The sequence below is a fragment of the Artemia sp. Qi Xiang Cuo genome, chromosome 9, assembly GCF_049724085.1.
Source record: "Artemia sp. Qi Xiang Cuo chromosome 9, ASM4972408v1, whole genome shotgun sequence".
Lineage (NCBI taxonomy): Eukaryota > Metazoa > Arthropoda > Branchiopoda > Anostraca > Artemiidae > Artemia > Artemia sp. Qi Xiang Cuo.
The window spans coordinates 67723230-67751134 of NC_142802.1; the positions used below are offsets into that span (position 1 = coordinate 67723230).

The 27905-nt window shown below is 34.0% G+C and overlaps 1 protein-coding gene across 1 annotated transcript; it reads left to right on the top strand.

The window, feature by feature from the left end:
* The first annotated feature begins 2644 nt into the window (after positions 1-2644).
* On the top strand, positions 2645-26080 carry LOC148948964 (uncharacterized). Its single transcript, XM_089094148.1, has 3 exons — positions 2645-2998; positions 11011-11156; positions 22098-26080. Exons 1-3 carry the CDS (start codon positions 2712-2714, stop codon positions 23330-23332), a joined length of 1668 nt encoding a protein of 555 aa, XP_088950274.1. The 5' UTR covers positions 2645-2711; the 3' UTR covers positions 23333-26080.
* Positions 26081-27905: the final 1825 nt, after the last annotated feature.

Sequence of the window (27905 nt, forward strand, 5' to 3'; positions counted from 1 at the left end):
ATTAATTTTAGAATCTGGTTTTCATTAGCAATTTTTAAACCTGAACTTCAGAGATAACAGCTTATTAATAGAGTTAAATATTACATCAGAACGTGTCGAATACCAAACTTTATTTGTTGATTTAACAGATACGAATACCAAACTTTATTTGTTGATTCAACAGATTGGGTTTTTTTGCGTTTTTTTTTTTTTTACTTAAGTACCCTGCTAGTTTTTATATTTAATTGGAGGCAATTAAACCAGTCACACTTCTAGGCCTGGGCAGGGTGGGCAGCATCCCCCGTCCCAGATTGTGGAGGCCAAAAACCGCTACTGAGTTAAACATTGCTTATGACACGCTTTAATTGGGATTGACTAAACATAATATAATGGTCAAAGAACCTGAATATATTAGTAGAGTTAAATATTACACCAGAACATGTCGAATACCAAACTGTATTTGTTGATTTAACAGATGGTAATTTTTTTTGCTTTTTTTACTTTTTTTTTTAATTAAGTACCCTGCTAGTTTTTATCTTTACTAGGATGCACTTACACCAGTCACTTTTTGTAGGCCTGGCCAGGGTGGGCAGCATCCCCGTCTCAGATTGTGAGGCCAAAAACCGCTACTGAGTTAAACATTGCATATGAAACGCTTTAATTGGGATTGACTAAGCATAATATAGTGGCCAAAGAACCTGAATATTACAGTGTTTAGTATTGGAATTTTCACTCATTAATAGCATACTGACAAAAAAAAAAAAAAAATAGATTACTTTCTTTTTATCCCAGGGTAAAAAAAAGGCACAATTTCATTGCTATACATTTGTGACGTATTTGCGTAAGTCGATCATGTTAATCCTTAGTTATGGGGAGAATTATTAGAAGAAGGTGTTTAAGCTAACCTGCGGCTATGGATATTCAGGAATCAATTCAACAATACGCTATTTTGAAGCTTCAAGCGAAGAAACAAATTCTGGAGTTACCATATTTTTGGGAGCCTATTAAATTTGCCATTTTCCTGCCCTAATCTGGTCGGTACTTGTTATACTGTCAAATCAGTATTCTCAGTTACGCTCACTAGGTATTTGAATCGAACTACATGTTCTGTGGCCTGATCCCTGCACTTGATATTCTAAGAATTTTCAGTAGTTGCCCTACATTTTGTCTTTTCGGTGTTTATTTTCAGACCCACTTGACCAGCTCTTCGTTTCAGCCCATTCAATATTCTTTGGAGTCGTTTCTTACAGGAATGTATTTTTGGAATGTAAAGCAAAAACTAGATACCCTTGACAAATTGCTAGGCGTAGCTGTATTTAAAAGTATCAAACCTAACATCAAACAATTGGCTATGCGAAAAATTTGGCTTGATCCCACCTTGTAGGGCTATAATGAAAGAAAGTTAAGATGGCTAGACCAGAGCTTATGGATGAAAAATTTCCATAGGTTATGCTTTTTGGTCATCCACTCCTCCCCGAATGGGGTAGGAAGAGGTCACTAGGAGGGATTTTAAGGAAATATGGGGAGATAGGGGGAGCAAGAAATTGATTCATGGAACCTGTTGTGATTTGTTAGTAGTACTAGTAGGAATGCAAGATTCATTAACTTGGCCATTGATTGATTTTGTTGAAAGTGATTGCTTGATTTATTGGTACTTGGGCATTATATGGGGATTTCTAAAAAGTCAAGTTTAGTTAATGCTAATGAAATAAAATAAAATAGGATGAATATATAATAGTTTATAAACAAATGTGGGCTATATATTGACACATTAGGGAGGGGGGTAAAGCATTGCATATATTAAATACGTAACCTAACCTAGGTACCTTCCCCCCCCCCAAACCTCAAAAAAAAGTTCAAATATCGTATACGCAATGAAAACCGCGCTATCATTGCCTACTCAATGGCGGTTAACCCGTCAAAAACGGGTTTTTCGTGACTGGTTTCCTTGTAAATGCCCATATAATGCCCAAGTACCGATTTATTTAATTGATTATTTTTTATAAAACTGATTAATTATAATTGTTTAACTGTAGGGTTCTATATTTAAAGACCTCATATCTATCATTCTTATTGTCAAATCGTTCAACTCTTCCTTTTCTTAAATGGAGCCTATTTAGAAAAGAAGGAACATTTTCCCATTGAGTGCCTTTGTTTATCAGTAGTAGGCTATCATGTATTCGGTTTGAATTAGAAACTAATAATATTGATGTATCATGTTTTGCAAATCATGAAAGTCCTGTTCTCGTGTTTGCTTAGTTTTACATTATTATCAAGGTACAATCACTCCGCGCCAATCAGGGCTGCTTGTAAAAAAGGAATCAAGTTATGATTGGTCACAGATGATGATGTCGAGACACTGATTTATTTCTAAATTGACATATGTATTATATTTAATAAGGAGTCTGGACACTTTTAACTCTTTCTTATATTAATTATTACAAACCATACTTATATTAATCTGTAACAAATGAATATTATAATAATTTATCAATTTATAATGTAAGATTATTTTACAAATTTTTTCACAGTATTCATCTATACTGAGTCCAATTTTAACTAAGCGAACTATTGGTTTTATTATTGTGTTTAGTCTTTTATTAGTATTGCTTATATTAATATAGATGACGTTTGAAATTAACAAGCCTTCACCTGTTACAGGCGTCTCTATATATTGCCACCGAAGGCACTGTCTCCCTCCTGGACAAAGTTTCTGCCAAGAGCGGTGCTCTATGTTCAATAACTGTAAAATACATCGTTGTCATCGCTCATGTGAGCCAATCCATGACTCCCATGAATGTACAGAAGAAGTTCTAAAAGAACTCTCATGTGGTCATGAAGCTATTATTCTCTGCAGTCAGTCGAATAAATTGCCACGATGTACCACTAAAGATAAAGTTACATTCAAGTGTGGCCATTCTGGAGTTGGGGTATGTGGAGAAGCATCGATGAGTTATTGCGGAATGTCCCTGGTAGTGAAACTACAGTGTGGTCATCAAAAGAAGTATATTTGCAAAGGGTAAGCTTCTTTTGCATCCTTTGTACCGTAATAGTTGTATTCAAAGAGATGATAGTTGCATTTCTGGTCGCTTGAAGTTGTTAGAAGTTCAACGACATGATTCTCATGTTTCAGTTATGCGTAATCAAACACATTTTTTTTCGTATAATTAATGGCTATAATTGTTGTTGTCTTATCACACAATGTTTTGTTTTTACAAGCTACATATCTGTACGTGCTCTTGGCTGCAGACAGAAGCGCATCCAGGATTTTTGTTCGGGGGGGGGGGTTACATAAAAAACTCAAAAACGCATACAGAATTTGTTTATGTCCATTTTTGTTACGTCTTTACGTGTCAAACAAACATTTCGGGGAGGGGGGTTCAAACCGGATAACCCCCCCCCCTGGATACGGCCTTGGCATACGTTGTTGCAGGCTCGCCAGAAGTTTCTTCATTCATACCTTTTCAGTCTTGTCAGTGTGATGTAGTATTTTAGAGCTTCCTAAAACACTACATCATGTTCATTTATTTTATAGTGTTTTTACATTGATGTTTCAGTTTTGTTTATAATGCCTTGCAAATGGGCTTATCCAAGATTTGTTTTAAAATACTTTGCAAAATACTTGATTTTAATTCAATTTTAATTGAATCTTCGGAAGTTGTCTTGTTATGAGTGTACATTTTCTGTACAATCTCTTCATTCTTTATGCTGGCTGTTTACAGTCCCATTAACTCTGGTTGAAAACATAATATTTGGTTGACAAAACTTTTGTTTAAGACTGTTGAACAATGAGAAAAGACAGTAACCGGCATGGATACTATCTTAATGAAGCTACAAACTATAATATTTGGTATATTTAACAAATCATGGCATCTATGTATTCTGGCTCTTGGAGGAACGGTAAAAATAAATGTCCAGGATTAAACAAATCTGAAAGGATAAATATAAATCAGTATCTCTGTATTATTAGAGAGACCGTCCTATGAGAGTTTAAATAAAATTTAGCATTATATAAATAAAGTTGCCTTACACTTCTTATCGGAGCGGTAACTTCTTTTTTCTCAGGATTAGCAGCATTCGAGGGTCGGAGACGATAAGATCATAAGAATGGTCAAACTATTGAGATAGTCTGAACTGCTATCACCGCTGTAATTCTGGTGGCTATTGCTCTTCCTTTTTTCCGTCTTCTCTACTTGATCGGGAAAATTCATGTGCTCTCATGTTTTCAGAACTTCTTTTTTTATATTCTTCAAAAAATTGGATCTTAGCTCGTCCATGTTCGGTAAAGCTAGATTTGTTGAGGAGTGTGGCGAACTTATACTTCTAAAATAAAGACCCGTAATTAGCGTTCGCTACACAGAATTTATTTTTCCTGGCTTTTTTGGATGCTCACAAACACCGAAATCGGTGCCGAGGTTATTGCCATGATTTCATAAAAAAAAAATGCGGTATAGGATATTCTGTTGTGGTAGGCCGAATTACATCCTGTATTCGACATGCACATGGCGAATTGTTACTGAATTTTGCGAGGAACACGGCAACCTCTGTGACTTGAGGACTGTAATTGGCCTACAAGCTCTGTGTAACAGATAGAGTAACAGGCTAAAAATAATTCACTGCCTCATTTCAGCTTAACTTATCTTCTGATAGTGACTGACAGCTATTAACTCAAAACGTACTTTCATAACCTTCTTCACAGATAGGTATATATTACAGGTGGATCGGGGCTGGCTCATTATTTCATCATATGGAGCAACGAAACAACCTGACAACGAAACAACCCAAAACCAATATTTCCCGTTCAGAAAAGCATGTGATTTATCTCACTATTTTAAATTATTCATGTCGGGGGAAGGTTACCAACCTGGGTTTTCAAGAAATCCAATAACTTGCCAATTATTATATAATTATATTCAATTATATAATTATATAAAAATAATCATATGCAGTTACTTACCATGAATTGATTTTCGGTAATTTAGCTTGATATTTGCCAAAAAGAAGTTTTAATTACAACGCCGACCCCTGCATAAAGTACTACTCTTATTGAAATATTTTAAGGGAATTTTGTTAGACGAATGTCAAAATTAGCGTAATCTCTTTAATGTCGGAAGTTGGATCATATTCTAGCTAAGATTTATTTCCTCTGCTAAAAAATTTGATTTCGCGACACGTCTACAGCTGTAAATTTCACTAACAGCAACATTTTTGTTGCTACATTTTTGTATAAATGGATTAATTTTTGTTGCAACATTTTTGTATAAATGGATTTATCTCCTTTCGTTCACCGAGCATGAAGTGTAATAGTTCTTACCAAGGGCGCTGGCAGAAAATTTTCCAGGGAGGGGGCAGCAAACACCAAAATATCAGTGGTGGTTGGGTGACAAGGAATATATTTCAGGATTTTTTTTTCGTAGGAATAAGTTTATTTTTAAATACTTTTAGGAAAAAAAACTAAAAAAAATCAATTAAATTGCCTGGAAAATGAAACAAAATACAGTAAATGTTAAACCGCGAGGATTCTTAACGAAGGGATAAATTTGTTTAATCAATAATATATTTAATTATTATGCATTTAATCTTAAACGAAAATCAAACTCAAAATGAAATTACAGAAAGATTGCTTTGGTAGATGACAACAGATGTAGACTTTTCTTTATGTAATTTCCTATATCTTAGAATAGTTTACCCAAGGAGTAGAGATACTCAAAAATCATCCTGCCTTCATAGATACCATGTTTTGATTTTATAACGGCCATGTAAAATATAACCTCTTTCATAACCGGACAATTTTCCTCCTCGAACTTAAATCCCTTATATGTTCAAACATTAAAAAAAAAAAAATAGAATAGCGAAAGAAGGACAGAATTTTAACTTACTATCCAGCCGTCAGATTGACCCTCTTTCTTTTTATTGTCCTATTCAACTAAATCAAATGAACAGGTTCAAAAAAAAATTCGTCACAAGAGAATCTTATCAACTAGTTTGTGATAAAAAAAAACAAACTAGAAGTAAAAAGTGACTTGGACCAATGTTCACCAAAACTAAAAATGGAATTCTCATGACAATCGCTACATCGGTAGTATTGGCTTTTTATGCTGATTATAAATATTCAAAATTATTTCAGTTTATTGATACCCTCCCAAAACAAAAAATCTGAGAAAATGTGCCTGATTTTTGGGAAAAGGTCCCCCCCCCAAAAAAAAAAAAAAAAAAAAACAAGTAAGCTTATTGAAAATCTCTTTATTAGATACATCGTATCAGAGAACCCTACCGTAGAAGTTTCAATCTCAAATCTTCAAAATGTGGAACTTTGCTTTTGTTTTCAGAAGAAACATCGTCGATGTATGTTTATTTATTGTTGTTGTTGTTTTTTCCAGGAGTGACTGTATCAAACCGAAAATCCAAGATAATTGGGATGGAGTTCATTTGAACGTAAATTTAAAGCTTTTTTTAAGTGTCCAAACAGATTGGACAAGGGGAAAGTCTTGTTTTCCTGCTGTTTTAAGGCACAGAACTACAAATCTACTCCGAAGACGATGGATTTGCAATAAATTTAAAATTCTGAAAAGCTAATTGATTTAAAAGCATAAACAACTATATTTTTGGCTTTCTAGTTGTAAAAGAAGTGACGCCACGCGATGGCAGTGCTGGATTCAACCTAGTTGATTTGCTTTATTTGTAATGAAATTAGGCTACGTTTGGCGATCTGTAATTGTGAATCAGCTATAATGAGGGGGGTGAGTAATTGTTTAGGTAGGGGTAGGGTAGATTCCTAAAAAAGTACATTTTAATGGACAAAATGCCTACTCTTCAGGAAGCTTCAGATAAATGTTGACAAAGTTAGGGGGATTATGAATTAATTAAATAGTTTCTCTATACAGCTAAAATGTTACATTCCCATTTTTACCAGTACTGAGGTGGAAAATGCAAGACAGGTCATCATCAGCCCCACTAGGGAATTTCTTTCGGGTGGCAAATACTGCAAGGAACTTAGTTTTCAGCAATTACAAATGGTGTTATTTTCTTTTTGTATGAAGTACTTCAATGTTTTTAAACATATATATGTAATGTATTTATCGATAAGAAAATCCTATTTTAGAGGTTGTGACAGCTTCAGTTATGTAGAAGATCAAAATTCTCACAGAATTTCTATCAAAAAAAACAATGATACTCTTTTTCTTCCAATCGAAATTATTCTGTAGTAACATTAACAAGGACTTCTTACCAAAATTACTATTCATCGCCAATTTTTTAAGCATACTCAAGTTTTATCCAAAATTGAAATTAAAAATTTAAACGTAGGATGGTACTGATACACGTATAATTATGGACTTACACATTTTAGAAGAAATTAACTAGGGATTTAAGGGACAGGTACCTCGAATTCTATCTTGGTTATGACTGGGTTCGATTTGGAAAACAATCAGAAATTAAATACAAAAAGAGCTTTTTAACTGAAAGCAAGAAATAGATTTGAAACCTATCTCAAAAGATTATTCTGTCTCCTCCTTAATCTTTAGCACTGAAGTTTGACCTTTTTCCGAATTTTTTAGAAAATTTACAATTGGAAAGTAAAATTTTTTAAAAAGCTCTAAAAATACTTTTGTTTAATGAACAAGCTGTTGAGAAGGGTGCAGTCCCCCTTATATACAGAGTAATTTATATTTGTTTTAGGTTTTAAGTTTGCTCCTTACTTTAGTTGAAAATCTTTTTCTTTTTGTTTAATTACATTTCATGAAACTGTAAAGTTTTACGAGTAGGCTACAGTACTTTTGGTAACGCAGAAAAAACGATCAATATTTCAATGATCTCTGTTTGAACTTTGATGAGTAATACAACAGTTCTTGGTAGTGAACTGTAAGTACAGAGCGACCCGGCTCAATAGTAACCGAAACTCTAAAAAACGGAATTTAATTCCAATTGATATATCAAAAGAATTATCAAATATATAAGTTTCATTAAGTTTAGTTTGACCCATCAAAAGCTACGAGTGTGGGAAAATTTGTCTAATTTTCTAAAAAAGAGGGAAAGGCCCCTCAAAGTCATAGAATTTTAATGAAAATCATACCAGAGATTCAGCGTATAAATGAACCCTACTGTAGAGGTTTCAAGCTCATATCAGCAAAAACGTGGAATTTCGCAATTTTTCCCAGAAGAAAGATCACGGATGCTTGTTTATTTATTTTTTTTTTTTTTCAGGGTTGATCGTATCGACACAGTGGGTTCTAAACCGTCGAGAGAGGGATCATTCTAATTGAAATGAAAGGTTCTAGTTCCCTTTTTAAGTGACCAAAATAATTGGAGGGCAACTAGGCCCCCTCCCACGCCACCTTTTCCCAAAATCATCTGTTAAAAATTCTGAGATAGGTTTCTTGTTCAGCATTGTTGAAGGGACCGATAACTGTCCTTAGAGATAATATGAGCCTCTACAGTCCCTGGGGAAAGGTTTTTAATTTATAAAATTTACCCTTTGTTTTATTTTTTATTCGAAACATGCATACATTTTTCGGGTGGGGAGGGGAGGACGAATTTTCTGCTGTGAGGATTTTACACGCGGAGAATTTTCCATGGAGATGGAAGTTTCCAGGGGGTGAACTTTTCAGGGAAAATTTTACACTTGGTGAATTTGCCAAAATTCCTATACGAAATTTCTTTTTAGGTCTTGCCTTTTCTTTACCAATTTAATTTTAGGCGTAGAGATGTTAAGGGTAATTGTCCGGGGGTAAATTTTCGCCAGGATTGAATTGCCCAGTGGATATTTCTATGGGGAGGGGGTTTGTCCATCGAGGTGGAGCTAGGTGTCCTAGTGTTATTAAAAGAACGATCAGAAATTAAATTAAAAAGCATGATTTTTCAACTGAAAGTAAACAGCAACATTAATAATTAAAACGAACAAAAATTATTGCGTATATAAGGTGGGAGCCCCCCTCCACAACACCTCGCTCTTTACGCTAAATTTAAATTTTGTCCCTATTCTTTAAAACAAGCATATAAAATTTAAATTTAAAAGCATATAAAAATTGAAAAAGTAATTATTATAACAAAAAATTACACAAAACAATAGCCTACTTACTAAAACTAAGATATAAAATCCCAGCATTAAGTTCTGTTGAGCAATGCCGAAGTATTGGACGGATATTTTTTAACAATATCGACAGTTTTGAACTTGGTTATCAAACACCAAAATATTTAATGCTTTTAGACTCAATTGTTTATAAAAAGTAACGCATTATCAAAGTAGCTTGTTCAAATTAAAAAATTAAAACAAAGATTAAGATCAAATAAAAAATTTTAATTCAGCATTTCTAATTTAATTTTGAATACTAAAAACCAATATATTTGGCACTTTTATATTTCATAACTGTAAAAAAATTAAATCTTTTTCAAAGCGACGACTAGATAAATACAATCGCTCCTGGAAAAATAAATAAATGATAATAAAACACAAAAACGTATCTGTTCAGGGGGAAAATACAAAAATTCCCAGCATTCCGTTCAGGGGAAATATTTTTGATTATAGTGATTCCAAATATCAGCTCATGGGTGCTCTGGCAATGCAAGCAAAAGTTGACGGCATATTTTTATCGAAATTAGCCCTTAGTAAGTTGTTTTTCTTACGTTTTCTTTAATTATACGAAATTTCTTATGTATTAATAACTGCACTAATTACTAGTAAACAGATACATATTTAGGATCACCGTAAAAAAGCTGATTCTTTGATTGAACGTTATCAATAGTCAGGCTCTTACACTTTAGTTATAGGGTCAAAATCTATTGGCAAGCAGTCAACAATGGGGAACACACATTTTTTCCATGGTTTTCCATATTCTGCCTTTTGCTTTTGGTTTCCTTATAATTACTTTATAATCTCAAAGTTCTAGGGCGGTGCCCTCTGCCCCCCTCCCTCCCCTGGTGGCGCCCATGTTTCCTACATTTTTTATTAGAGATCATCTAAACTTATTTAAAAAGTAGGAAATTTTTCCTTTTGTCAATAATTTGAATGTTATTTTTAACGTATTTTTCACTCTAATAAAATTATGAAAACAGGTTTCGAAAATAGTCCCGTAAATGGATAAAGCGGGATCCCAGCTATCGAATGGTAGCAGAAGTATCGTTATATTGTCAGCCATTATCTGTAGTATTTCAGGAAAATAACATGCATCTTGGACAACTAGCATCTCGAACAGGTAACATTAGCCGTAACAATAAGATAAGGGTGTAAACCACTAAAATTATATGTATTTGATTTTAATATTTTAACATAATATTATATACATTAGACTTCACTTTGTTTTGATACAGTCATTATCTGAAAGATTGATCAAATCCTATATTTTAGACATGTTGAATCACTGCTGTCGATTTGGATTGTAGAAAATTTTCTTCATATAATTTTGTTATTTTATCATTCGCGTTTTTTTTCTAGTCTATAGACTCATTGTCTGATACTTTTTTCTGTTGTCTGTGATCTTGTTTATTTTATTTAGCTTTTTACTAAAAGATAAAAGTATTCACTTTTTTTTACTTTATTTTACTTAACATAAATTTTCACAAGGCTGAGTCTAAATTTTCTTTGTTTAATTGCTCTATTTTCATTTCCTTTTCCTGATGCACGAAAAAATTTACCTTACCTTAGACCTTAGTTCCGACCGTGCCTCCCGAGGTACCGAGGGCATCAAGGAGGAGCCACCAATCTTCCATCAGGTTTGCTGTTGCAGTGATGTCTTCCCATTCTGGTAGAACGGATGTGTGCAGGTTGCGTAGATCCCTCTGGTATGTCGGACGCAGTGTGTTTCAGGGTCATCCCTGGATACGATTTCCGGGTGGTTTCCAGTGTGAAGCGGCTTTTGGGAGTCTATGGTCGTCCATACGGAGTACGTGTCCCAGACATCTCCATATTCTGGCTCTGATGATGTCAGTTTCCTTTTTATTGTACGGCTTGTACGAAAATAGGTCTCATAACCTATTTAGTTTTTCCTGGTCATTTTTATTTAATTAGCTATACGTATATTTATCCAACTTTTTTAGGGATAGAGTAACCTGTCGAGAAAAATGTCTCAAGAAATTAGATTGTGGTCACTACTGTCCTAACCTCTGTGCTGAGCCTTGTATGCTGCTAACTCAGTGCCTTATATGCAACAACATTCAAGAAGAACGCGACAGATCAGATGAAGGTACACTCGATTTATTGACTTATTATGATGTATTTTAATATTAAACACATATATTTATATAAATACACACATATAAATATGCTAAATAAGTATTTATATGTGGTAATATGTGCTTAGTTATATATTTATTTAGTTAGTCATTTAATATATATTAACTAAATATATATTTAGGTAAATATATTTATATATATTTAGTTTTAGTTTTTTTGCTAGAAAAGTGGAATTTTTCTGGGTATGGGCTGGGTATATTATCCTGTACAGAACCTAAAGCCAGAGTTGCTAGAAAAATACTGTAAAAGGAGATTGTTGTAAAAAATTTTATGATTCAAAAGAAAAATAACTTTGGAATTAAATTTAAAGGAAGAACAATGAGTCATTTCCATTACGCTTTAACATCATACATCCTAAAACACAGGGCTATCTGAGAAGGTGGTGTTGGTGGAAGAGTTGTCTGAAACACGAAATAAGGGAATTTTACTCACAATTTCCTGATAAGCAAGTCTTCTACAGGGGGCTGAAACCCCATCTACAGCCGTTCAAAAGTCAATTCTCTCTAAATCAACGTTATTGCAACCGCCCAGAACTTATTATATATTTTTAGAGAGCCATATTTGCACACCTTTCCTATTCTCTTAGAATATAGGAACTGAGATTCATAACTCAAGAAAAAATGACTTCCTTCAGAGTACAGTTACGAAGTTGTCTGTACTCCAGTAGAATACTCTCCTCAGGTGTATATTTCTGTAGAACGCAGGGACTGAGTTTTTTTTTTTTTTTTTTTTTTTTTTACTAAGGATAAGGGAGAATTTGGTTTTGGGGAATGATAATGCGTTTGGGGTTTTGTATTTGTTTTGGAATTGCATATGTATTTTGTATATGTATTTTGGATAAGTTCTTGGTTTGGGGAATTGTATTTTCTGAAGCATATGAGTTAATTCTTTCTTGTGGAACTTCTTAATGTGGTTGCCTGCCACCAATATTCTTCTATCTTTATACTATCAATAGCGAATTAGGAATTCCTTACCACTCATGTGTCTATTCTATGCAGACTGAAGGAGCTCCAGGAAGATGTTGAAATTTTCTTCCTAGTTGGTCACTTTTAATCCAAGCAAAATGTTAGGAGACTTACTATCAGTTATTGAGTTTAAGCTTTGATTTCCAAATGCTCACATTTTTATTATTTGCAATATTGTTATTGGCACTAGGCGTTTTCTTTCAGAACGTTTTGTTATTATGAACGTAAAGATTAACATTAAACCCCATAACGAGCAATATTTATTCCGTATAGGAGGGGGGCTACCCCCTCTTCATCTCCAACCTACCTTTCGTGGTCGTAGAAACTTCGGAGGATTCTCATTCGATCGGAAATTGAGAGTTTTAGTCCTTTTTTTAAAGTTGAAAGTGACTGGAAATCCTCGAATTTTTTTTTATATCTGGTCCTTTTATTACTCCTTACTGTGACTGCTTAATTTTGCGTGTGGAGGAATTTTTCGGAGGGGGGACGCTGGTCCCCATTATTACTATTGAACGAACATTAATAGCCAACATTACTACTGTTAATATATACAGGAATTGTGTCAATTAAAAAGTTGAACAGAAATTAAATTTTAAAAGAGAAGTTTACCCTCTAACAGTAGCGATGAATTTAAATTTTAAGAATTTAGATTGTTTGAGGTGTCAAGATTAAATAAACAGTAATTACTATAAACTAGTTACTGTCAGCATGAATTTATGTGAGGTGTCGACAGAATTTAGATTATATGAGGTGTCAGGATTAAATAAACAGTAATTACTATGAAGTAAGAGGTTAAACTTAAGACAAACAAAATTGTTAGCCCCCCCCCCCCGCTAAAATAATTATAGAGTGGTATTTGCGCTTTACTAAAACAATAATAATTCTAACATTTTCTTTTATTTTACTTTAGAATAAGACGTCTTAATATATCAGTTATAGTCAAAAATTTTTCCAACAGGCTAAACACCCGGGTTGGAATTTGATCGAACATGTTCAGCTTGTTATCTATCAGAAACGCCCACACATGCAGTGGTGAAGTGGGCCAAAATTTCTGTACCAATAGGCATCTGAATGTAATGTTTTATAGTAAAAGCCACAAGATATGAACGCATTTAATATGCATTTAGCGTTCGGTATACTATAAGGAGGCTAAAGGTTTAATTGCATTTAAATACATAAAATTGAAAAGGTAAAATTCTTTTTTATAACAAATAAAATTGAATATATAAAATTTGAGTAAAATTTCATTTCAATGCTGTAATAACTGGAAAAGGGAATATTCGTAATATAATTCGCTTTCACTGAAGCGCCAATGACATAGTAGGCTTTAGATTTATACAGTTAAGGAAGAAGGCATTAGGTAAATTCTTGTTTGTAGAGAAACTAAATTTGCTGTGAATGGTTTTGGGAAGAAATAAGATTAAACTAAATATATCTGCTGCTGAAAAGCCTGTCATTTCAAAATTTAATTTTACTGTAATTTCATTTTTATTTTCAATGTTGTAATAAGTATTTAAGAAAATATTTGTAATATAATTCATTTTCAGTAAAGCGCCAATGACGCAGTAGGTTTTATACTTTTACAGTTAGAGAAGGAGGCAGTACCCATACTCTTGTTTGTAGTGATTTTTGTTCGTTTCAATCTTGATTCGCATATTTAATTAAAGCTTTATTCGTTTTAAGGTTTATTTATTCATTTATGTTTGTTTGCTATAATGGTTTATTTAGTTTATGTTCGTTTTAGGCTTCACTTATGCTACAATAGTAAGATATTTTGTTCCATTTTAAGCTTGATTTGTATATATTCAATTTTAGTTGAACTCGTTTTAAGATTTATTTATTCATTCATATTAGCATAACAAACGAATAAAAACGAAAGCAATACGAAACCGGAAGAATGGAACAACAAGAACAGCGCAAGAAGGGATAAGAAACCTAGAAATAATATTTTTTTTTAAAAAGAAAACCAAGAACATTTGTCCCCACCTCCCCCGGCCATACAAAAAAATCAACCCGAATTTATTTAAGCCACACCAACCCCATCTAGGTAATAACAGTCCAGTCTAATGCACGTTAGATTTTAATTACTTTTAGTTTTATTGACGAGCAAGTCTGATTTTCCCCTTCTCTGCATCACTTAATTAGTTACAATTCCTTCTTTCGTATTGCTAGATGTTTCTGTTATTTTCTGATTTTAATTGGTATCGAGCCTCGTTCGACACGTATAATGACATTAGAATTCTTTTTTTTTATCTTTCCGTGGCATTTTTCGGTGGTCGGCGTTTACCCCCCCCCCCCCGGAAAATAAACCCCCACGGAAAATGCCCACCAGAAAAAAAAGAGAAAATATCCCTTCCCCAGGGAAATATAACCCCCACGCAGCTGGTTGTTCTCCATTCCCTTGGGATTTAAAAAAAGGACTAAAACGCTCAATTTCTGATCTAATGAACACAGCTCATAGTTTCTTTGATTCTTAGGCGGAGGTGTGGATAAGAAGTGGACTATTCCCCTCCTGCATAAAATAACGTCTACTTATTTTGGGGTTTAAAGTCATTCATTACTTACGAAATAGCAGCATAGACTTGAAATACACCCTGAAATCATAAGGGAGTAGATATCAATATCACATTTTTCACATTTTTGCTGCGTTTTTAAAAGTGTCTTTTGTACCCCCCCCCCCCCAAAAAAAAAATTGCTGGAAATACCCTTTTTGCTGGCCTTTTGTTGGAAAACTTTTCCACGGAGGGGATTACCGCCATGATTTTAAAAACAATCAGAAATCAAAGTCTTTTTTCAAATGAAAGTGCGCAAGAAATATGTTTCACCTAAGATCGTCCGCAGGAAAGTTTTGGGGTGGAATTTTTAGCTAGAATGGAATTGTCTTGGGGGAATACCCCTGGAGGGGGGGGGTAAAGAGCTTTCCATTGTGGAAATAGTCTAGTATACGTATACTTTTAATTAATCGTAAGTATTGACTTTTTGTCCCAATTCTTTAAGAGCGACTCCTGTAACAGAATGGCCGTTTAATAGTAAGCTTTTTTTTTAATTTACAATCATTAGTTATGAAAGACTGTCGGTGGCTGCAGAGTGGGGACAGTGGATGGTGCCTGAAACCACCTTGAGGGAGCCGGATCTTCCGGCATGATCTAATTAACAATCAGAAATTAAAATTTAGAAAAATAAGTTTTTTCAACTGAAAGTACAGAAAAATATTGAAAAAAGAAAAAAAAAATAGTCCATATATGAGTGGGGCAGCAGGTGACAAGTGGAGGTGAAAAGTTGCAAGATAACGGATGGCTTCAAATTCAATGAACTCTAGTTGCCATATTTGTCTATTTTAATATATTTATTGCACCATATATACATAAAATACTCTACATTTGCTGTTTTATATGTAAAGTTTTAAACGATTATTTCTTCTCTAGATGTAGGCTAACATCGGATGCATAGAGAAACACCATGAGTGTGTTCTGACCCTTAACTGCAGTGAAGTCAACCTTAGTTCTCACTGCAGTTCTGTTAAAGGGATAAACAGGCCCAAGCGCTAAACGTTAATGCATGAATATAAGTTAAACAAAATGTTGCCTTCTTACTTTAAAATCATTAATTGTTATTAATCATTTATTTACACGCTAATTCATTAATATTTTTTCCATATGCATATTCTAATAATATTTATATCACATTATTATCTATTATAGCATAATAATATTATTACATTATCATTGCATATAATAATATTATATTTATACTATTATGTATACATTGATTATTTACCGTACTATTTAGATATTTGTTTAGAGACCTGATCATGCTTATGTAGAGAAACCAAATTCACAAGAATGTTATGTAAATTGATAAAAAATATAGCAACGACAACAGTCAAATAGTTAGTGGTAACGAACTGTAATTTAAGAGCGGCTCAGCTCAATAGTAGCCAAAACTCACGGAGCATTACAAGGATGGAAAATCCTTAAATTCGCTCCAAGCTGCGATTTAAGGTAATTTAAGGTAACTCTAAAAAACGGATTAATAATATCAATACATACATGAAAAGAATCAATTTATTATGTTGATTTCAGATATATAAGATTCATAAAGTTTAGAGTTGCCCATCAAAAGTTACGAGCCTGGGAAAATTTGCCTGATTTTTGAAATAGGGGAAGATACCCCCTAAAATTAAAGGAATCTTAATGAAAATCACACCGTCAGATTCAGCGTACCAGAGAACCCTACTGTAGAAGTTTCAAGCTTCTGTCCGCAAAAAGTACAGTTTGGCTATTTTTACCAGAAGACAGATCACAGATGCGTATTTATTTTTTTTTTTTTTTCATGGGGGGATCGTATTGAAATAATGGTCCTAGAAGTTCGAGAGAGGGTTTTCAGGACCAGTTGAATTCTTTTCAAGAACAGTTGAATACTAAACTGGGGAATTTAAAATTTGACAAGGTGGAAGATGGATGGAATAATTTTTTAAGAGCATTTACTGAAACACGAGGGCCATTTAATTAGAATAGGAAGCTTTAACCTAAAGAAAAGGTAATAAGGAGGGGGCAACCCTTCATGTAGGGAATAAATATCTCAAAATTAATATGCAAATTTTTTTTTTTTTTTTTCATGTACGGTGAGCCAAATTCGAACCTGCACTTGAAAAACGTTCCGAAATTAAATAAAAAAAACAAGTTTTTTTTTTTACTGAAAGTAAGGAGCGACATTAAAACTTAAAACGAACAGATTTATTCCGTATATAAAAGGGGCTGTCCCTCCTCAACGCCTCGCTCATTATGCTAAAGTTTTAATTGTTTTAAAAAATAGAGTTGTGACAAAGAGTCAAACTATAGTGTAGAGAGCGAGGCGTAGAGGAGAAAACAGCCCTTTTCATATGCCGAATAATTTCTGTTCGTTTTAAGTTTTAGTGTTGTTCCCTGCTTTCAGTTAAAAAAAAAACTGTTTTTTTTATTTAATTCAACAAAGAAAACCCTATTGCCTATTGCTTACGCATAGCATCTGTTATTGGGAAGTAAACAGACATTTTTCGGGAGGCGAATTTTCTCTGGGGGAATTTTCAATGGTGGGATGTTAAGGATGTCCCTTCTTAAATACTTCGCTTTTTCCGCTAACGTATAATTTTGTATACCAATCCTTTATGAACAAAAAATGAAACACAAGGTTCGTTAAATTAGAATAAGAAGCTTTTTGAAAATTCTAAATAACGTTAGCGTGGGAAGCGAGGTATTGTGGTGGGGGTATCCTCCTCATGGTTCTAGGCGTTTACACGCCCCCCCCCCAACCGTGGAAAAAAAAACCCGCCCCCGCGGAAAGTACTCCTCGTGGAAAATACCCCCCCCCCAGGAAACAACCCCCTCCCAGTGGAAAGCAAGGCTTTTCAAATTTGAGAATTTTATTTGAGTTTTGTTTTCTTTTTCTTATTTTCCATAGGGAGAAGGAATTTTGGTACATGTGTATTATGCGCCACTCACTCAAGTTTGCGATATGTAAGACTCGAGAACAAACCGCCGTCTTCGTTTGTTTCTTTTAGCTTAGTGCGAGACAAGACAAAGGCAAGTGACAGAATAGATGAAAAATATATAATTTGAGCTATATAATGCAGAATAATTGAACCTAACTCATTTTTCATGAAGACCCGCTATACTTTAACCCTCCCCCCCCCCCTCTAATGTGCAAATATATAGCCCAAATTTGTCAGGGGCCTCAGGCGGTTTGATGCTGCGATGAGTTGTTAGTAGTAGTTGTAGTAGCACTGAATACTATAAATATTTTAATAAAAAATGCTAAGTTATTGAAAACATCAGTGCCGGCCCGGAAGTATTAAGGTTTCTGCCAATTTTTCATGTGGAGATGTTCCGGCGGAATTATCTGGGGGCTATTTTCCGCGTGTTTTGATGTCTGGGAAATAATTTCCTCAAGGAAGGGGGGATTTCTGGAGTGATCGAGAGACCGATTAGAGATTAAAGACTTGTTCAAAAAAAAAGAATGCTTAGGAGAATTTCTGTGGCTGAATTGTCCCCAAGCAATTTTACAGAGAGGGGGGATTCTCAGCGAGGGTGGAACTGTCAGGAGGGAATTTGACGGGGAGAAGGTTTGCTTTACGTTGGGTGGAATTTCACCGAAGAAGATTTCCGCGTGGGGGTGGGTTGCCCCCCCCCCTATATATGAAAGGTGTCCCCTTCCTTAATACCTTGCTCTTTACGCTAATGTATGACTTTGTATCCCAATCTTTTACAAACAACAAGTGAAACACGAGGTTCGTTAAGTTAGAATAAAATTGCTTTTTGAACATTCTAATAATGTTAGCGTGAAGAACGATGTATTGTGGAGGGGGTATCCTCCTCATATAAGTAATAATTTATGTTCGTTTAAGTTTTAATGTTGATTCTTACTTTAAGTGGAAAATAGCCAGTAGTTTATTTTTCTTGATCCGGAGGCTGAGCCTGTGTATTTTCAAATCTAGATTTTCTGGTAAGCATTTATTTCATCGAGTCTTTATATTATTCAATGTTCGGAAAAAAAAATTGTGCAAAATGCTCTTTAATTACAATTTTTTTTACTTAACTTTGGCAAAGGGAAGAGTTAATTAATTTTAACAAAAAAAAAATGATCAGAGATGTAACAAATATAGAAAGTGAAGACATCGATATATCATTTAGTCAAATTATCGCCCAATAGTTCTAATTTAAAGCGAATCATCTCATTGTAACAGTAGTGCGCTTTAATTTCGTGAGCTATTTGCCTTTAGGCAGTTAGATAACCTCTGCATTCACTTTGTCAACGTTAAACAACGTTTCAACGTTGTCAACGTTTGTAGCGTTTACCAGCGATACGAGGGTAGAAAGTGACGTAAATTATGCTAATGATGTACAATTTTTCCTAAGGTTCTGACTATAACTGATATTAAGAAAACGAAATAAAGACCCTGCTTAAAGTTGCAGGATTTTTTTTTTATTTTTTTGCCGATTTCAATGAATTTGTCATCATGTCTGGATATTTTTTTTTTGGTTGAGCCAGAGTATACTGAGAGAAGTCATAGTGAAGTATGTCACAGTATATTAAAGTAAGCCTAAATCATAAATTAGGCGTAAAACATGAATTAGGCCTGAAACATAAATTTCTGAACATTTATTGGGACCAGTGCTAACCTTGGCAAGCTTGTCATATGCATCGGCATAAATGAAAAGCGAGGAAAAAATTTATATTTTTCTTTTTTTACTTCACTAAATTATGCAAAAGTGTATGAATGTTACGATCAATAATTATATTCGAATTTTCATAATGAAACAAGACGACATACGTCAATGCTTGCCTTGCTTAAAGTTACACAGGATTGGGATGAATAAGCTTAGTTGCATGGGGTTCATTTATTATAAGTTTATAATCTTAATGTTTTGGAGAACCATCGCAACGACAAAGCAACATAAGAATGATGTTAATCTTTTTGCTATTTCGCTTTTTTTGCATTGAGCTGGCTTGAGCTTTCACCCTTGTGTTTATATTAAGAATCACTTAATATTTTTCGGAATCACCACAACGACTAAGCAACATAAGAATGATGTTAATCTTTTTGCTACTTCGCTTTTTTGCATTAAGCTGGCTTGAGCTTTCACCCTTGTGTTTATATTAAGAATCACTTAATATTTTTCAGAATCACCACAACGACTAAGCAACATAAGAATGATGTTAATCTTTTTGCTACTTCGCTTTTTGCATTAAGCTGGCTTGAGCTTTCACCCTTGTGTTTATATTAAGAATCACTTAATATTTTTCAGAATCACCACAACGACTAAGCAACATAAGAATGATGTTAATCTTTTTGCTACTTCGCTTTTTTGCATTAAGCTGGCTTGAGCTTTCACTCTTGTGTTTATATTAAGAAAACAAGCCGTAGGGAAGCACTTATTTTTATTTAGGTATTAAGAGCGCCCTCTCTCATCCTTGCTTGCTGTGGAGAACTGAGAGAGGAAATTATTGATTGTACCAAACTGAGTGTTAGTTAAATTTTATGCCCAGTCCAAAAAGAAAAACTTGTTCAGATGGGAGAAGAGCGAAAATGCACCAGCATAATAAAAAATAATAACCAGTTCAGATAAATCTTCCTGTGCCACAAAACTATACATCTAAACAATTTTTTTATTTATTCATTTTCTTGGTGTTTCTTTCTTGTGTAAAATATATGGATAGATTCAATATTAGTTCTTATAACGAGTTAGTTTAAATGTAGGTTAAATTTATATTACTACTCTTCCTTTTTCTTCCTTATTTTTTTTGTTATTCGATATTTAGTTATTTCTTTTGATGGTTAGCGACAATTCAGTTTGTTACTACTTTCTTTTCTCTTCACAATTTTACAACCCTTTTTGAGAATCAGAATCGTCAAATAGAAAAGTTGTCAACGTAAATCAGAACTATTGAAGATTTGAGGCAAGTTCTAAGTATTGTATTGTTTTCTTTTTTCATTATTTAAAGATTGAGGTTTGAAAAAAAAAAGTCCCTTAGCAGTGTTCCAAAATAGCCAGAAAGTCTTAATGCACTATGCTTAAGGAAAATAATATTCAACATGCTGCTCTCTTCATTTGACCTTGTGGATGCATTGTAAAATTAGCAAAGGGTTTTTGGAATTAATAGTACCTTGAGTATTTTCATCAGTCTCTTCCGGAAATTCGGTAGTGTCAGCGGATCACTTTCTGTTTCAAAGTAACTCAGAGAAGTGATCCTGTATATCTTTTTTTATCTTTTGATTTTCTGACTTTTTATCCTCTAAATTTTGTTTTGTTGTTTGTAATGTGCGTTTTAAATTATTTATAGTTTTTATTGCTTTGGTATAACTTTGGTTTAATTACATTTTTAGAGCAATTTTTATTACTATTTTTGTTACTTTTGAAGACAACGTCTCAGAACTTTGTGCTCATAGATAAAGCAATATGAATCTAAAAATTGGCGATCCAGTAATTAAAATCTAAATTAACATTGCAAATTAAGTTTTGTCAAAAGGCGAAGTTCAGCTATATCTGATTTTTTACTAAAAAAAATTAAAGATTTGTGAATGATATGTGCTTGTTGTTGATTTTAACATTGCACGCATACCACAGAAGCGGAAATTTGAATTGGCAAGGATTTGGTTGAAATATTCTACAAATCTAATTTATTGCTAAGCATTGTCTGTTGATACTATCTTTTATTATATATTGCCAGATTCATCATATTGATAGAAGCACTCATTTTCAAAGCTTCTAATTTCCAAAAAAATGCCTTAAATCTTCCCGCTGAGTAAGCCATATTTGAATAAAAAATGATAAGTTACATCTTTCTGCTAAGTAATCAATCATTAAATTAAAAAACGTCTTAAATCTCAATAATCCAGTGCAAAAAAATGAGGCCTTAAATCGTCAGGCTTAAATCATTTAATTCAAAAAATGGTACTTTAAATCTTCAAGCTGAGTAATCAATCATTAAAATTATACTCAAAATTTGAATGAGAGTCGGTAAATCTCAGTAAATTGTCATTACTGCCACTGAAGATATTGATAGTATTGAATTTATCTGGAAGTGTGACTATAAATGGACTTGGCAGCCATGGGCGTAGGCAGCATTAGGCAGGAGGGGGGGCAGTGGATAGTGTGATGGAGTTTTATCAACTGCTTTTATCAACTACTTTTCCAACCATCTGCTTTTTCAGCCATATCTAATGTAAATTTGAAGATCTAGGGGGGGGCAGCGGCCCCCCACCCAACGCCCATGCTGGCCGCTGCAAGGTTTAATCACAACAAATATGAGTCCGCTCTCTGTGAAATGTTTTGCTGCAAAGAGTAGACTCCAGCTTCCTTTTCTCCTCCAAAATGACTTCTAAAATTACTAAATCAGATATCTCGAACTATGTTATCTTTTTAAGATTTTTTTTTTTTTTGTTTTAGAAACGCAGAATCGCCGACGTCAGATGTACCAAGATCAGGCAAAGCAGAAAGCGCTTGAGTTCAGGATTCAAGCCACAAAATTCAAAATTGCGAATCTAGATCCATCTTCATCAATATTCTTAGATGTTAAAGATAAAGTTCTGAAGTACATCCAGCCTGCTCATAGCTGGTTTCCAGAGGTTACATCAGTTGAAGAAGTTTTCAACGCAAATTTACTTGAAGCTTTTTATTCTTGCCAGGCCGGTTTATTTGACCCTTCAAGTGCACGTGAAAAGTTTCACGGTACAGACACAGAAGCTTGTGAAAAAATCATACATAACGGCTTCCGTCTGCCACGCAATGACGGTCGTCAGCGAATGTTTGGTTGTGGCATATATTTTGCAACTGATTCTAGTAAAAGTGCACAAAAGGTGTACACAAAGGGGTCTAATATTCTTATTTTATGCGACGTTCTACTGGGAAAAGAACTAAACGTATCTACTCATCATTACCAAATGAACTTAGAAACTATCAGGAAATTAGGCTATGACTCCATCTTTGCTCCTCGGGATACAAAGAGTGTAGGTGGTGTTTTGTTTGATGAATTTGTTATCTACGATCCACGTCAAGCGTACCCTAAGTATGTTATTAAATACAAAGTAACTCAATTGGGTATATCTGTTGATAATGCGTTGTCAACAAAATTTCACTTACATGAAATACTTCCCAGTAGATCTTTTGATTCTTCAAATGAGTTGGATTACCATTTTCGCGTTGCTGAGGCCCAGTTTCGGCGTTTCTGTAAAACCCGAGAGGTGATTAAAGTTACTTACGTTCTGAACCCAAAACTCGAGTCAGAATTTGCAAAAACTGTAAAGCAATTTGAAAAGAAATATGGTGTTAATAGTGAAGAAGCCAAACCAATCCTTGCATTCCACGGCACTCCTGTGGAGTCAAACATCCAGTCAATACTGCAGAATAACTTTCAGAGCTCATACATAAAGCAAACTGCTTATGGCTATGGCCACTATTTTTCTGAATTTCCTGATGTAGCTTTAGGGTATGCCAAGAATGTCAAAGCCCTTATTTTATGCAAAATATTAGCTGGAAGATCACAAGATGTGACGAGTCGTGTTAACATTGCACAAGAATATGACTCAAATCGAGTGGAGAAGGACGCTCTTGGAAGGGGCAAAATGATTATTATTGACAATGACAAACAAATTTTGCCCCGTTATGTAGTCCACTTAAATTAAAACAAGGATATTAAAGTACGCTTCTTTTCTTTGTGCAATGCTTTCCGCAGATAGGTGTAAAAAAAAAAAAAAAAAAAAAAAAAAAAAAAAAAAACGTTGTATTAGCTCTTGATTTTAAACGGTTTCTACATTGGAGGGAATTTCAGCAGTAGTAGTATGCTTCTGGTGCTTTTTGTACTTCTTCTAAAAATGGTTGTAAAACCCTGACAACAACAAAATATACTGTTCTATCATCACTTAACTTTAAAGATTTCCTACCTTGAAAAAAGATTTCCACTTAACTAGTAAAATAGTATATGGATAAGGTTTGGTGTGTGTTGCAGTTTGAAATTATAAAATGATGACCTGCCGTCCAGCCATAAGTATTACGTTGAGTTATTTGTCCAGCAGTGTAAAGGCGCGAGTCCATTTAATAGATTCTCCAACCCATGGGGTCTCCAATCTGTAAACTGCGTATGCGGGACTGGTTTGGAGTCTCTGTTGAAACCTGCTCTCTATAATTATCTTTTTTGATCGTTCATAAAATTTTGATTTTTGTACCATGAAAAAATCAATAGACAGTTTGGCTGCAAATGGTCGATTCTTAAGCCCAGCTAAAGGCGGTTTCAAAATTAGGAGTGAAATTTATTAGTAACTAACAGGACATTTGTCTAGTTAAATAAAACTGAGACGTCAATTTTGTGCTCATGTTACGTTACATATTTCTTAGGTTGGTTAGGTAGGATATGCCAAGGGGCGGGTCATTTATTAGTTTTAGGTGCCGCTGTCTAAAGATCCATTTAGAATTAGTAAACATTTCTGAGATGTTCAATTTCTAAAATGTTCAGTCTCGCTAAAAAAAAAATGCTGTTTTTATTATCTCCGATGATTTATTGATGAAAACTTTTTTTCCCCAATGAATAAAACTAAAAAGAATCAAAATAAGAATTTTAATTTCTCTTCTATTATGCTCTGCTGATAAGTCTAATATGGCAAAGTTAATGTATGGTGGTTCCTTCAAAGGAAAAGTTGGGTTCTGCCTAATTTCTAAGTTTTGATTGATATTAAAAAGATTCCCCCTGTTGTTTACAGTAGTGTCCATTGGTAAGTTCTTCAACGGTTGTGGTTTCCAGTTTGTAAACTGCCAATACAGAACTGGCAAGCAGGTTTCAATTGAAATCGAATTTGTAAATTGCTAGTGATGAACCTTCTTAAATTTTTCACAATTCTGAACTTGAACATTTTCCTTTTAGCCTTTTTTTCGTACACTTTCTCATTTTGGTTGCGTGGTATTTGTTTTAAAGAAAAGGAAAACATTTATTTGAAGACAAGAGTGCCCGCGCTCATTTCTAAACAGCTAATTTTTATTTAAATTTTGTGGTGTAATATTTACTTGAACATACTAACGACGTTCAATAGTTAAGTTGTGTTTATTGACCTTTTTTATTTGGCTTGCTGCTGAACTTTATCTAGGCTAGGTGTATCAAAAAGGATGTAATTGAGGTATTTAGTCGATTTCCTCTTATAATACTGTCTGTGATTTATTGGGCTATCAAGTTTATGCTACTATCAGGAGCCAACTTATGTTGTTTTGAGAATTTAGTGCCATGGCACTTTAATGTGTGTTTTTTAATTACTTTCGAGTCTTTATACAATGAGGAAATTCTTATCTCTTTAAAAATAAGGATTGGTCCCAAAAATCTATTTTAATTTTGCTGTAAAATGTCAAATAATATTGTTTTTGAAGCTAGTTTGACTAAATTGGCAAACAAAACCGTTGTACCTAAAATTAGTCGCAATAATTAGTGTAGAAGTGTTTAATGTTATGTAATGTTTAATTTGGTCGTAAAACACTAAATGGTATTTTCATTCAAAGCGATTTGACTAAATTGGTCAAACATAACCATTATAACTAAACTAGTTGCCGTAAATAGGGCGGCAGTGTTTAATATCATTATATAGCTGTAAAAAGCTAAATAGTGTTTTTTAATGCTAGTTTGACTAAATTGGTGAACGAAACCAAGATTCCTAAAATTTAAGTATAATATACATTTTGCAAGCTTTTAATATTGTTATACGTTATTTTTCCTTTTTTACTTATGCCTCCTGATTTTGGTAAAAGCTATGTTATTTTTAAGGATTTTACTGTAACACATTCAAAAGAGAACAGTTTTTTGTACTTATTTGGTTCTTCTTTGTTTTATTATTATTTTTTTGTTCTTGTGCCTCTTAATTGTGGTAAAAACTATGCGATTTTAAGGATTTTACTGTAACACATCCAGTAGAGAACAGTTTTTTTTATTATTATTTTGTTCTTCTGTGGTTTTTTTCTTAACACTCCTCATTTTGGTAATAACTATAGGATTAAAAGGATTTTGAAGTAGCATACGGAAAAAGTTTTTTTTTATTCTAGTTTTGTCTGTTTTTATTATTTTTTCATTTGTGCCTCCCTATTGTGGAAAAGCTATTATGCGATTTTTGGAATTTTACTGCAGCATATGCAAAAAAAGATTTCATTACTGATTTTGTTCTTCTGCTTTTTTATGTTGAATATGTCAGTCAGCTGACACTCAAGCGGGTCATTTAATCGGCTGTTCTCTTTTGTAAGACGGATATTTTAATCAAACCATTTTAATTAGATGAGTGTTTGTGTATTTAATTGACAACTCTCTTTTATTTGAGTTTTGAAATTTGGACCTGTGTAAATTCGTACAAAAATTGTTTTTGGTTTATGTCTCTTGATTTTCTTTTTCAAATAAACGATTTTGTATAACTAACAAAGCGCAAGAAGTTTGTATTTGTTCAAAACTTATATGGGTTTTCTTATATTGGCCTTCGGGCCTTGGCAGGGCGGTTCCTAGGATGCAGGCCTAAATAAAAAAAAAGAGTTATGCCTTGTTTCCGTAAAATATTTGATGCCTTGTAAGTATTAAAAGAGTGGATACATGACGTACATGAGATACTCCTGTGCCCCGATTTAGATTGTAGAGCAACAAGTTAGTGATTAAGGGGGATGCTCCTCTTCTATACTTTTACCTTGATACAAGAAACAACATTTAGAGTAAATTCAGAGTGGCTATTTCCTTTGTGGTCGCATTCCCGTCTAACCACTATAACTTCCATTCGGTTTTGTTAGTTCTTTTGTTAAGGCTATTAACTTAGAAAAAGCTACAATATAGTTAATTATTAGCCGCCGTATACATCAAAATAGATGACCCTTGATTCAGGGGCGTAATTTGCTATGGGGCAGGGCCCTCCCAGACCTCGGCTTGCCCCTCCCAGACCACAGTCTTCCCCTGAGCTGATATTTGGTTTCTTCCAAATCTTGTCAAAACTAAGAAAAATCTGCATAATTTAACCATCAACAGAAAAAGATCAGTTTTTTTAGTACATATTTACCTTTATAGTACTTTTATGGTACCAAATGGCTTATTTTTAATTTGGACTGTTATTTTCACCTGATTTGGGAAAATTGGCTCAAACTTCCCCACCCCCTCCCCCCTCCCTCAGGATTTTGACGAAATTACGCCACTGCTTTGATTTCCAATTAAGGTACCTCAAAAGTTTTTTAATGTGTTGTTTTTTATTACAAAATAATAATCGTGATTTTATTTCTAATGTGTATAAAAGCATCATCTTTTGACAGTGCCAGACGGAATTTTCTCATTAGATATTGTAAGTTCTTTTGCTATTCTACCTTAACGATTGACTGGGCAAGAATTTTTTCTTAATTTTCCTCGGTTGTTTGTGTCATACAGACTTGGTCAAATTGGCATCTGAGTGATTCAAATAAACACAAGTATAGATAGTTTCATATAGTTTTGTCCATTTGATTCTCTCTTCTTTTGCCATAGCTGTAAGGTGATGCGTTTAAAAGGGATCTACCGGATGGGCCGTCTGGGGCTGGAGTTCTTCCTTGCCGTTATTACTTATTTTCAAAGAATATTATTATGAAATGCAAATTTAAGCGGAAAAATCTAAGAATAAAATCGACAGTGGTGGTTCCAATTCACGGTCGTATCCAGGGGGTTAGAGGGTTTGAACCTTCCCAACGTGCTCGCTCAATGAAAAGAGATGCAGAATTTAAACTTCTCTTGTTTTTATTTTCCATTTGACAGAGCAAGTGAATAGAAAGTCATGATTTGAAAATGCTATCAGAAAGAAAAATGAATACTAACATAAATTAGTTCAAGCTGAGCTAAAAGATCAAACTTGTGATCCCGTAGAAAATCATGTCTGATTGCAGCAATGCATTGTGATCATAGGCTATGAGGCGCTAATAAGTGCCCCTGGCGAGGGTAGGTTGTGCATAAAAGACTGGAGTCTTTGGTCTCCGCTCCAGTATTTTCACTTTTCTTTGCTCCAATCCCCAGAGAGTAAATCCTACTTGTGCACACTGAAGTAGTGTCGGAGTGGGTCTTCCACTATTTCACCCGACGAGAACCGATGCTATTAACTGTGTTGTAGGTAGCTTTGAGGGTATGGTGCTTATCGTGAAAAGTGCAGGCCTCCCACTGGGTTCATAATTATGAAAAAAGTTCATATTGTTCTTGTCATCAGCTTGAAAGCACTTGCGGTCGCTGTCTTTTTCCTT